This window comes from Salarias fasciatus, chromosome 17, assembly GCF_902148845.1.
Source record: "Salarias fasciatus chromosome 17, fSalaFa1.1, whole genome shotgun sequence".
Lineage (NCBI taxonomy): Eukaryota > Metazoa > Chordata > Actinopteri > Blenniiformes > Blenniidae > Salarias > Salarias fasciatus.
In genome coordinates, this window is record NC_043761.1 from 11,035,702 (window position 1) to 11,048,256 (window position 12,555).

At 41.1% G+C, this 12,555-nt stretch overlaps 1 protein-coding gene across 2 annotated transcripts in view; it reads left to right on the top strand.

Moving 5' to 3' along the window:
* grm8a (glutamate receptor, metabotropic 8a) overlaps positions 1–12,555 on the top strand; it is a 193,035-nt gene that overhangs the window by 140,282 nt on the left and 40,198 nt on the right. For both annotated transcript variants that reach the window (XM_030113945.1, XM_030113946.1), the window contains exon 6: positions 10,618–10,821. In XM_030113945.1, the coding sequence (XP_029969805.1) occupies positions 10,618–10,821 (204 nt within the window). The remainder of the gene's footprint in view (positions 1–10,617; positions 10,822–12,555) is intronic.

A 12,555-nucleotide genomic window follows, 5' to 3' on the forward strand; every position in this document is an offset into this window, starting at 1 on the left:
CTGTAACTATCTGACCAAACTTCCATCAAAATATGTTTATATCGCGCTTGTTTATGAGATATAACTTGTTTTCTTCATTTCTGTTTAAATAATATATAAAATCACACGGTTCCTATTTTATCCTGATTTAAGAAATCAACATGAAGTCATTACACACAGCAGGAAGCGAGTTCTGTTTATTTACTGGCACCAATTTGGAAACAGCTTCCAAACTTTAAAATCGCACATTTCTGTATTTGCAGGTGGTTTGAATCCAAACTTGAATTAGACTTCTGTTTAATGCAGAGTTTTCATGAGTTTTCATGCTCAAAGTTTGATAAATCTGTACGGGAGATGGATGGTTTACAGAAACGTTCGACAGGAAGACCAATATTTCACATTTTATCTTCCAAACAAATATTTTAGACTTTCTTTAGGGTTTTGAAAACCATGAAATTAGTCTAGACTGTTTTGCTTTACTGTCAGCTAAATTTAGAATTGCCATATTTGATGGTGTAAGACTTAAAAAAACACAAAAAAGCTGATAAAGGTGAGTCGGTGCCTCTACTCATCTGTGAAAGCGTACCTGTAGATCCCTGTAATCACAGATGGAAATTCCACATGTACCTAATTTAGAGAGCTGCAGGTTAGACTGAACAAGTCTCTGAGCTGCTGTCGTCTTATAGGTCACTGCCTCCACATGCTGTTTTTCTGTGAGTCTGTTTCTTATATTTTTCCCCCCAACCTTCCCTCCACGAAGTCACAATCCATCATCTTTCATTTTCGCTCTTATTTATAATTCTTTTTCCTGCCTTCTGTCTTATTTGATGCAATTTTCTTTCCCTCCAGCTTTATCGCGTCCCTCACCTGCCTCCACTTGTGTCTTCCTCCGTTTCCTATCTCTGCCCTTGCTGTGTTTATTAGGTTGTGTGTGCACGTGCGTGTTCCGGGGTGGAAATAACACGGGGCCCGCTGACATAAAGCACGCATTCTTTCAGCGGCACAAACGAGAAAGCGTTGTTTATATGTGCAGGAGGAGAGGCTGTGCCGTGACGAGATTAAAAGACGGACTGACAAAAGGAAATTAAAAAAGTTAAAGGGAAAGATGAAGGGCTGGTGAACGTAGCCAAGTTGTGCCAAAACCGTGATTCAGGATAATATGAATAATATCCACAGTAATGTATACCAGAGATAACCTAGAGATGTAATATACATTAGCCACATGTGTCAGCGGCGTCACATTATTCATGAAAAGAGGTGTTCTGCAGCAAATTGCTCTTCATAAAACAAAAAACCCTCCCAGCTTTGGTCTGACAGTAGGTTTGAGGAGGAGAGAGGAGGAAGATGAAAGTCGAGGATAAGAAGGCAGCGGGCTCAACTGCAGTGCCAAAGTTCTTATGAAACCCATTTTATCTGAACTCCTGTCATATTTTCATAGTTTTAGAAATTATTTCCTTTTTTCCTGATATCGGGGGAAATGTGACGTTTCTGAAACGTTTGATGTTCTCTCTCCCTCTGCCACTGGTGATGCTTTGTGTTATTATCAATTAAGTGATTTAAAGCTGTTATCAAATAACTGTTAAAGGTGGTTGAATGTCTGGATGCATGATTGGATCGAATCACTGAGAATCAGCGGTGGTTAATGCGGCAGATTTTATGGATTTGGCTAAATGTGATTCACTTGATTCACTTCTAAAAGTTGAGTTTCCTTCATGGAGACAGCGTGTGCATGTTCTCCTGCTCAGTGAACCACGTGTTCAGGTCTGAGAGCACGTAATTGGACATGAACAAAAATGTAATGAGGGAAATTCAATTTACCCGGAGTGTGGCCAGGTTCAGATAAGTGTGTGTGTGTGTGTGTGAATGGTGCTCGTTTAAAGGGACGATCATCAGTCAGCAGGCAGTCGTGTGTCGGTGTGACACATTACCAACGTGCACTCACCACAAATTACGCGACACATCACATCAGTAAATGAAATACAGCAAATCAAGGGTTGTTTGGTCAAAGTAATCAATGCTTTGCTTTATTGTATTGTTAAACTAACGTGTGCTCATGAAAAAGAGAAGTCCTCCACATAGTTTTTTTTTTTTTTTTTATGAACACGTCTGGTTATTTTTTGAATGTGTTCCTAAATATTTTAAGTAAATGAGCCCCTTTGTATGATTTTCTTTCTTCAACATCTGTTTTGTACAAATGCTTCCAGCCTCTTGCAGCCCAGCGGTGGTGGCAGTGGCGTAGAAAATACTGGAAATATTATGACAAGCAGTTCAATTCAGTTTTATTTCTGTTGCGCCAAATACAGTACAGTCATTCTACGGCACTTTTAAAGATAAAAAAAAAAAACTCAACAATTCCACATGAGCAGTCATCAGTAAAATAACTCCCCATTTTAATATACAGGAAGCTGCAGATCCAGGATCAGAGCTGGCAGCTTCCTGTTCCTCTGATCAGGGTTAGAGGATAGAAACTGAGAAAATGACAGACAGGAAAGAGCAAGAAGATCATCTGCACTTCTCTTATAAACTCCTTTTTGCTTATTTGAATACAACTTGATTGCTGCTCCGGGGTGAGACCTGCTGTATTTGGTTAAAAAACTCTCAATTGTCAAAAAGTTTGCACGACGCGTCTGTTGCAAGGTAGTTGAGAGCATCAGCAGTCTGTAATTTATTTTGTAGAATGGCATTGTAATGTGGCATGCACGCAGATACCGGTAGTTTTTGTCTTTTTTTCACCCAAACAAAGCTCTGAGTTTGTGCAACATTTTTCTTCCATTTGTGCGACAAAAACAACAAAACAACTCCGTGTGATTCCAACTGAAAATTGTTGTTGACTATTATTTTTCGGATTAACGCTTCACACTGAAGTACACATCAACATGCCTGAAGAAAAGAAAGTGTTTTTTAATCAACAGAAGTCATTTTTGACGCAGTGACAGAAACGCCTCGAATTGTAAGTTTCCTTTTAGGAGAATTATTCGCTCGTCAAATACTTTCAACAGGCACTTTTTATTTTTTTTTTATTTTATTAAGTTCTCCTCAAGAAAAATCTAGCTGATTCACTGCAGAAGCATTTTTTGAGAGACGGCGCTTGACAACCCCGTTGACTTCGTTTGTTATCAACATATTTTACAGCTGGATGTTCCTAAAATATTTGACACTGAGCTTCTGCACTATTATGGAGCAATAAACACAAATATGTCTTCTTGTCATGAGGGAACATTAGCTTGACTGATGGAGATAAATTATCAGCACACATATTTGAGCTTTATTCTCTAATGAGTGTGTGTCTTCAGAGCGATCAGCCCCTACAGGACGCCTGTGCTTTAACATTTCTGCCTTCCACGACGCACACGTTGCATCAGAAGACTGTTATTTATGCGGCGCAGTATCGACGCCACCTCTTGGCTTCGGCGCTCTCTTGTCAAGCCATGTAGAGCGGAATCTCTGCGTGATGCTCATTTCTTCTTCTCCTCTATTGATTATTCATTTCTCTCTTGGCAGATTAGCCTCAAAGCTACTTCAGCATTAGGCAACAGGATAACAGGATTTGTGTGTGTAGGTGGACGACTCTTCATATGTTTTGACGCATATGCATCAGTGTATTCAAGAAAAATTGATCCATATCTGTGTTTCAATGCTAATGAATGTAGCTTCTCGCTTTCCTGTCCTCTCCGTGATGCACTTGAAACCTGTTTGAAAAATGAGAGCAGAGCTAATTAGGCAAACTTATGCAAATGTATTCATCAACATCGGAATTGAGTTTGCATTATTCTCAGGTATATAAATCCATCTGCGCTCCATGCATCTCTGACCCTCAGGAGAATAAATGTAAAAAAAAAAAAAGAAGAAGAAAATGTTCCTTTAGGTTGTGCGAGTGGAGAAAGAGGGAATTGAATATGTGTTTCAAATGGATGTTTAATTAAAGAGCTTGTTTGACTCATTAGTCTGTCTGTCATTCGCCATGCCATCAATCACCGTGTGTGTAAAATCTGCTCGGCACGCTCGTCCATGAAGGCATTCATCAAAGCGACTTAGCCAGTCAGCCGTCTTGCATTAGTCTCACCTCAGTGCCTTAATGTATTAGGCAGTGTTCGTCGTAAATACAGCTCTGGATTTACTAGCGAGGCAATAAAACACAAGATTCTCCTGATAAGGGAATCTTGAGACATGCAGCTCACATTAAGGTGATAAGAAGAACAATGTTTTTCTCTCATTTCAATGAAAGTCAATAAAGGTTCATTACAATTCGCAAAATCCTGATCATTCTGAGTATAATGAGTAAAAATGAGGAAGTCGTACTGCGGTGACTTGAAACATCGCTGTTTGAACATCATTTTCAGTTTAATCCGCCATCAATCTGTTTCTCCAGAAACCTGCTCATTAACTGATTTATCGAACACCGATAATGAAGAAAATATTCTTGGTCCAGTGAAGGACTGGGGTTTATCACACATCCTATGTTGTTTTTTTTTTTTAAAAATCATCAAATTGTTCCAGATGGTATCAGAGTCTGGAAAAATTCTTTCATCCGCCTTCAAAAATAACACCGAAAAATATCAAGCAAAAAGGGAAAGAAGTTAGAAAAACTGTGTTGAAATTTGTTTACTATTAATTATCAGTGGATGTGAGTTTTCATCATGGAAGATTTAACTTTTAATGTTTTGATTACAAGACTTTACACACACGCATATCTCTGTAGTGCAGAAACCAAATTAATTTGAGCAACTCTTGAGCGTTTCCAGGTTGTTGCCTTGTCAACATTTGCTGGTGTTTGCAACTTTGCAGAAGTTGGAACTTTGAAGGAGGCGTCGACGCCATACCCAGACATCTTTGACGCGCCTCATTTCGCAGCCACCTCTGTGTTCATGCTGAAGTGCCGCAACCGAAGATTCAAGTGATGCATCATGCAGTTAAAGAGGTGTTTGAAGAGGTCTGTTTCGAAATGTAATACCAATTCTTAAGAGCGGTAATAATGAAAAACACCGCCATGATGTAATCTCCAAGGAGTTCTTCCAAGGGCCTGGTTTTTTTATATATATATATTTTGGTGCCAAGAGAGTTTAAGCTGATCATTTTTTCCAACAATTGAATTTGTAATCACAGGTATCGAGCTCTCCAAATTGCATATTATTTCAAATTCAAACAAAACTTTCATCATGCATTTCGACGCCTCTGGTTTTTATTAAAAAAAGATGAAAAATGCATGTGTGTGGATCTAGAAACAGGACAGATCAGGGCGCTCGTCCTGCAGCCGTGTGCAACAAGAACAAATAATCAACCACAAAATATGAAAATGACTCAGAGGCTGATGTGGAGATGATTGCTTCTCTTGTGCTGGCCTGGAAATCTTTTATGAAACATGAAAGTTACTTTTCATCTGTAATTCTGCCTCTCAGAGGTTTCGGGGAAAATCCTGCCTTCCCCGCATCCAGCCAGACAAGCTGCCTGTGGTCTCCGATGTCATTAACAGAGGCAGACTTTAATTTAGCAGCTGCTGGCTGGGAAGCGGAGCACTGTGCTGTGCAGCATATATAAGACAGACATGGCGCATAGCAACCTGTACGGATTTGCTCCATCAATCTATGTGCATCTCATATGCAGCACTCAGTGTATCTCCATGTTTCCTCATTTTCACACAAATACAGAACGCTTAATGAACATTAATTATTCTATTCAGGCTTCTATTCTTGTTTTTCCACCTGCACACATAATGTGCAGAGACAAAAAAAAAAAAAAAAAAAAAATGAAAAGCTTTGATTGATGTCAAACTCTGCTAACAGCTGCAGACAATGGGCAGACATATCCAATAAAAGCCGGATTGTATAGTACTCTTCACACACTCTTCACACGTTGTACTCGCACACACCTAGATGCACACGCATGCACACACCCCTCGCTCCGTTTCCAGCACCTGATGCAATGCCAGGAAACAGACGGTGGTGTTATCCCAGTTAGCACTATTCATAACAGAAACAGTCGTTTAGCCGTCTCAGGGCAGGGATTGCGTTTTCTTGCGATATGCTGATTAATGATGCATCATGTCATTTCACATCTCATAAGAACAACAGGGAGAAATTCTCATTATTGCGTGGCACATTGATCTATGGCTCAAAGTACAATGCTTCTGCTGTGCTTTTCGACTTGAGCGGGGATTTTGGGCGGAATGCGAGCGCGCGGCGAGCATCCGCCGGTGCATCGCGGAAACGAGCCGTTAGTTTCAGAAGCGTGTGGAATTCAAGTTGTTGTTCTGTAAGAAGGTCACCAGTGTACTTTAACCTCTCCAGGTTTTTTTTTTGCTTGCAACTTGGCAGTTTGTCAGGTTTAATTTGGAGCTTCACTGACCGAAACATTCAAGTCGGCAGAACACAATAACACAATGTTTTTAGCTGAAGTACCTTCTCTCCTGTATGTTCATCCATTTTATTCATATAAATAAAATCCTAGTTTATGACAATTATTGCAATGATTAAAAATCACACAGTTAGTACCACATGTTGGAAAACGTTCTTTGAAAACCGTGACTAATGAAGCCACGGATGCTTTTGCAACATATCTTTGACGTGTGCCGACCGGATTCTCTCTTGATTTTCAGGAATTTCATCCAGTTGCGGTGAAGGAAGTGTCTTTCGTCAGCTGGTAATGACAATCTGTCGTAGAAAAAAGCAAAGGAAAAAATAAAAAGCTGAACTCACAGGACAAATAAAATACACAACTCTGAAGAAAAAAGTTTTTCCAAACCAAAAAAAATTCTGGTTCCTCAAATAATAATCCATAAATTCTTTTTCAAACTCATAGATGAAAGTGGTGGAATATCTTGAAACCGTCAACTGGTAACCAGTTGATAAAAGACACGCCAGCCACCAGCAGGATGACATTCCTGAGGAAGACAGTAGAAACCAGTCGAAACAAGTCAAAACCTGCATGCCTGAAGAGAAGAAAAGAGAAAATACTTAAAACCAAGCTAAAAGCATGATGACATTATCTGCACAGATGCATTGTGGAGCAGGTAAATTTGCAGTGAAGTGTTTTTCTTTAATGACCAGTGGGCCAAGTGGAGAAGATTTTTCGTATTTTTATTTTTTGGAGGTTTGGTAATCACTGACGTTGGAGGGAAAGACCTTTGAAAGTAAAATACCTGGTCAGTGTGCTTGAAGATTCCCTGTCACAGCCTTTATGGACAAATTGCTTATCGTCTTATTTCATTGCACTGTCAAAAAAAGTTAATGAAGCCAGTAAACGTCAGTTTGGGGAATTCAGTAATTGATCTCGAGGAATATCCTCAGGTTGGTGTCATGTGTTTTTGGCTCGTACTAAGTGATATTTAAGATCTGGATTAAATGTCTGACTCGTGGCTCTGTTGGTCCCGAGCTTGTTGGTTTGGTGTTCGTTTACTCTCTGAGGCTCCTCGGGCAAGACTCTCAACGCCAAACTGCGCCCATAGGAGCTGGAGCGCCCTGCGGGGCGATCACTCTATTAGCATGTGAATATGACTAAAGATGAAGAACACTTTGAGAACTCTATGCATGTAGTGTTTCACTATTTGCTTATTTGTAGACGGTTTTGAACAACATTCAAACCCTCGTCCCGTCTTTCTCTCATTTGACCCTTTTTTCACTTTCAGACATTCGACTAACACTGGAGGACGAGAGATTGACTTTTTGCTGATCTGTCCCATAGACTCGCCTTGCGCAAACAAATGGTGCTTGACCCTTTCTCTGATGTCTCCTCACTTGTCTTTGCCAACTCCGTTTAGAGGTGATGTGCAAAGTCAACGACCCCCGGATCCTCTGAGCAGAATGGCCGTGCAGGCGGCAGATCACAGTAATGATGGACGCGTCCCATTAAGCTTGACAATCACAACTTGTCAAAATACTTTTTTACCTCCACTTCGTGTAATGGTGGTAGAAAAACAAGCCAAGCATTCAAGGATAAAGCACTGCACTTCATATCATCAGTCTGAAACTTACATTTGGATTTCCTTTAGAGGTCAAATGTCGAAGGAGACTGTCACCCCAAATACGCTTTACTTAAAGTTCTTAGTTTTTATTGTGTACGAGTTTTCCACACTGTGAGAACAGCCACATACTGTACGTTTAAAGGATCCATACGGAGTATGAGTGAATGCATAGCTTGATTGGTACAAATGCATGGTTTTCAAAGAGGCTCTGCAGAGATGAAAGTGTCAAAACACATCTGAGAAACACCAGGCACGAAGCCCCGCTCCACGTTGAGTACTTTCATTGTATCTGGCAGTGCATGCCTGGAGATTAGCTAAAAGAGCAGGAAATTAACTCTCAGTAGGATCTTTCAAAGCATTTGCCAGACAGTTAGTTGCATTAGTATCGACTTGCTTCACTTTTTTCTATGGGGTTTTAGTTTGTACTGATGCAGGAGCTGGTCGAGTGGAGCCCCTTGCCTAGTCTTTCTGCACAATAGGTTTGTACTCGGCCGAGCAGTAATATCATTTTTTTCCTTTGTGACTAGCAGGAGGTGATTTTAAGCATAGATGTGGCTGTGAGGTTTAAACACTGGGCGTGTGGCCAGCATTCTGAGGCGCTAATAAGGAAAGCTCTCCTCTCATTCAGCTGCTCCCGAGGTGTGAATAAGCGTAATTATGAATGTTGAGCAGGTTGTTGGCCGAGAGGTGCGCGTATTTGCGGATAAATAAAGGTTGCTGTCATTTGTGCAGCTGGTTTTCCTGCTAAATGTCAAACTGAAGCAAGCGATGCACATAACAAACATGTCAGCCACCGCTGATGAGCAACAAGTAGTTTTATTCATGTCTGCTGCAGGAAAAATAACTCAATAGGTTCTGACCTCCGTTTCGGTCGGTTGCCTCAAGCAGACAGCTGTTCCCGTATGCATTTTTCCTCAAACCACAGCCTCCTGTATCATTGCCCCATACGCGCACACAAAATCAATACTGTGTTGCCTGATAGCAACCTGCCTCTGCCGGTAAAGCGCAGCCACAAAATAGCCACAGGTATGAATCGTTGGCCGGGCTGGAAAGAGTTGCACTTCGGGTGAGAACAATGCGCTTTCAGCGGACATCAGCACGAGAGAGATTGAGTGCGAAAGGATGAGAAACACTATGCTACAGATGGAAAGAAAAAAAAAATACTGTGTTGGCCCCCCTGTGCAGACTCAGAAACAGAGAAAAACTGAAATTCGACCAAATGCATCACATCTGACACAGTGTGAGTTGCACTTTTTCCTACCAGACCTTTATTTTATTGTTGATCTGTATTATTCTTTGCAGTTTTGTGTTGTTTCAGTACAGAAATAACCAACAGCACCCACTAGTGGCCGTACATCAAAACTACATTGTGACTGTGAACTTAAATGTGATGGTTTAGGTATCTGTTTTGAATGTACATCGAAAATCACAAAGTCATTGCACTGATGGCTTTTGGGAAGAAGCTGTTCTTGTATTCTGGACGCCCCAGTTCCAGCTGGCCGTTTGAATAGTTCATGTCCGGGTCGTGTGGGGTCCTGAAGCATCTATTAAGCGACACACACTTGCAGATTTACAGCATCCAGCACGTTGCCCGCGCACAGAAAACCCAAAAGCCTTAATTCCTTATATTGATTCGAGGAGACCGGTCCGGCTCAGCCCAGGTGGGTTTCTGTTTGCCTTGCCTGAAGGTGGATGCTGCTAAAAAAGAAGTGGCTGAATATTGTCGAGAAACTGAAAGGAAGGTAAACAAGAAAAAAAAAAATGTGAAAATGGGGTAGTAGTGGGAAATAAGAAGGCCAGGAACCTCTCAGATAAACAAGGCTATCGTAGAAGGGATATGGGAAGATAATGAATTTGCCAGGGCTCCTCACATTGTTCCACTCTTTGAACTTTTTGATGAAAAACAGAGAAAATGAATGTTACACTCAATTACTAATTTCCATCTTAATGCATGAAGGAGGCTTTATTTTCACTCTGTTCTTTTTTTTTTTCCATTAGCTCATTATGCTAATGAGTCATTACATAAAACCCTCACCATGAATTACATTTGGGAGGGTTATTTGTGTGTGTGTGTGTGTGTGTGTCAGGGGAAGACAGGGATTGGATGTATGTGCATGCATGTATCGTGCAGCGTGAAAGAATGAAGGCTAAATGCAAATTTTGAAAGAGTGTTGTCCTTTTTATAATCACGATGAACCTAAAGAATGGAGGAAGAAACTCAACCGAAGCGACGGTAGATAAAGTGAAAAGTCACCTGATCCAAACAGCTCGTCCTCCACAAATGGCTCCGTCACCTGAGTGAGAGGAGGGATGATGTGTCTTTTCTCCTCTCCAAACACTCCCCTGCTTTCCCCCCCCCCCGTACACAGAAATGCCATTATCGGCGGATCATAAGATGTAAAGAAGAACATGTTGTTCTTTCTTCTCTAACTTTGCCGCCATGGTGAGAATGGACTAAGAGGAGTTATTTGTCACTGTCAGGCTGCGTGCCCCACTTGCCTGTCTGCCGGTCAATCCGTCTCGCGCAAAGTTTTCATCTCCTTTTTTCTTTTTTTTTTTTTTTTTACCTCTCTTTGACCCTTAAAAGTTTTCTTCATCTCGCAACACTTTAACTTTTATTTTGTTTTTTTGTTTTTACATTTTTCTTTCACTTCTAACCGCCTTGGTTCTTCCTCCTTCAGGTTTGGAGAAGGTCGGCCGTGACTCCAGCTACGAGCAGGAGGGGAAGGTCCAGTTTGTCATGGACGCCGTGTACGCCATGGCGCACGCCCTGCACCGCATGCACCGGGAGCTGTGCTACGGATACCCGGGCCTGTGCCAGCGCATGGCCAGCAACATCGACGGCAAGGAGCTGCTCGGCCACATCCGTGCGGTCAGCTTCAACGGTGAGCGCCGCGCTTCGATCGGCCGGCCTGCTCTCCTCCACATAGAGGCTGTTATTTAACAGCGGGAGCAACACATATTTACATACCAAAGCACTGCCTGACATGGTAAAAAATGCTAATGTTGCCCAGAAATTTGGACGGATATTCACTTGAGCTCTTGCTGGTGTGGTGTCAACGCTGGATTCACTCTTCCTCAAATCTTTCTGACATTTTAGTGCTTTTCATCACTTTCCTCTTTTTTTTTCCAGTGACATACAGCCGACATCCAGGCATAGGTTTGGATTTTAACCGACATAAATTACTAAATGGAAGAGCTCTGATACTAAATTTGCTGCCTAATTTGGAAGTATCACATCTCTGATGCAATATTTTCCATCAGATATACCGTCAGTGTTTTTCTTTTCTAGTCAGTTGAGAAACTGAACCTTGCACAGGTAATGAGAAACAGCATTTAATGCATTGAGCAACACAGATAATAGCTCACAAACAGTTTACTGTCAGGGTGCTGCCTTTATGAAATGACCTTCTTGAGAAAAAGAGGGTTTCTTTAAAGAATTTTTAAAGATCTTTTCAAAGCATATCTGTATTACTATTGTGTTTTTTTGTGAAAACTTATTTTATCTGTTCTGTAACTGAACTCATGAATGAAAGTGTTTTATATTGGGAAAGTTAATGAACACTACAGCAATATAATAGCTAATACTTAGATTGTTCACCTTTTTCTCTTTCAGAATAAATTACTTTAAGAGTTACATCTCAGTTGAAGAGTTGTTGAAGAGTTTCTGCATAGATTGTGCTCTGAGCGATCAGTGTCCAAGCTGAAATTTCTGTGCTCGTATTTTCAAGTTCTGTTGCAAATCAGCCGGGGAAACGTTGTGAGACGCTCACACGGCATCGAGACGTGAGCAGACACCCTGCCTGCCTCCATAGCTGCTGGCAGTCTGCTGCATATGTTCCCTGTGTGTTCTTTTATCGCAAATCTTCACATATGTAGCACAATTTTACAACTTCTGCCATCTAAAAGCACTTTACACACTCGCCTCCATTCACTTATTCACATGCGTGAACACACACACACACACACACACACACGGCGATCGTTACAGCTGTCATCCAAAGTGCTCTGCCCCCCATGCGAGCCTCAGCCGCTCAAAAGAAGAGATGTCAGTCTGGAGCTCTGAGTGATCTTCATTTAATTACAGGTGTTAATATGTACAGTAGGTCTGTCTTTGATTTTCACTCGATTGACATTCTTTAACATGTAAAAATGCTGTCATTTGCATTTTATTTTGTATATATAGTCTTCACCTTATATACAGTAAATGGAGTCAATCTAATCTCAGTGTGAGTCCTGAGTCCTAAGTACTGAAAAACTTTCCTAACTGTTGACAGATTTAAGTGGATGAATATTTCCTCATTTCCTAGTTGTATTAGACGTCCAATTTGAATATTTCCTGGTTGTTTTATTTCCACCTTGATTCTCTTTTACCTGCTTTTTCTGTCAGCCTTTTCATTTCCTGTGTCGCTCTGTCCGACACTGCGTAGAATGCATAATGTTTGATGAGTCAGAGTCGAGCGGCGAGGAGTGCAGAGAGCAGCCGGTATTGTGAGGATTATATGAATCCTTGTCCGATTTACAGGTGAGATTAAAGTTTCATGAATACATCCGGGCAAGAATGTGTGTCGGCGTTTTGTTGTTTGCGGCGCAATCTGTGTCTGTCGTTGCTGGAGGTG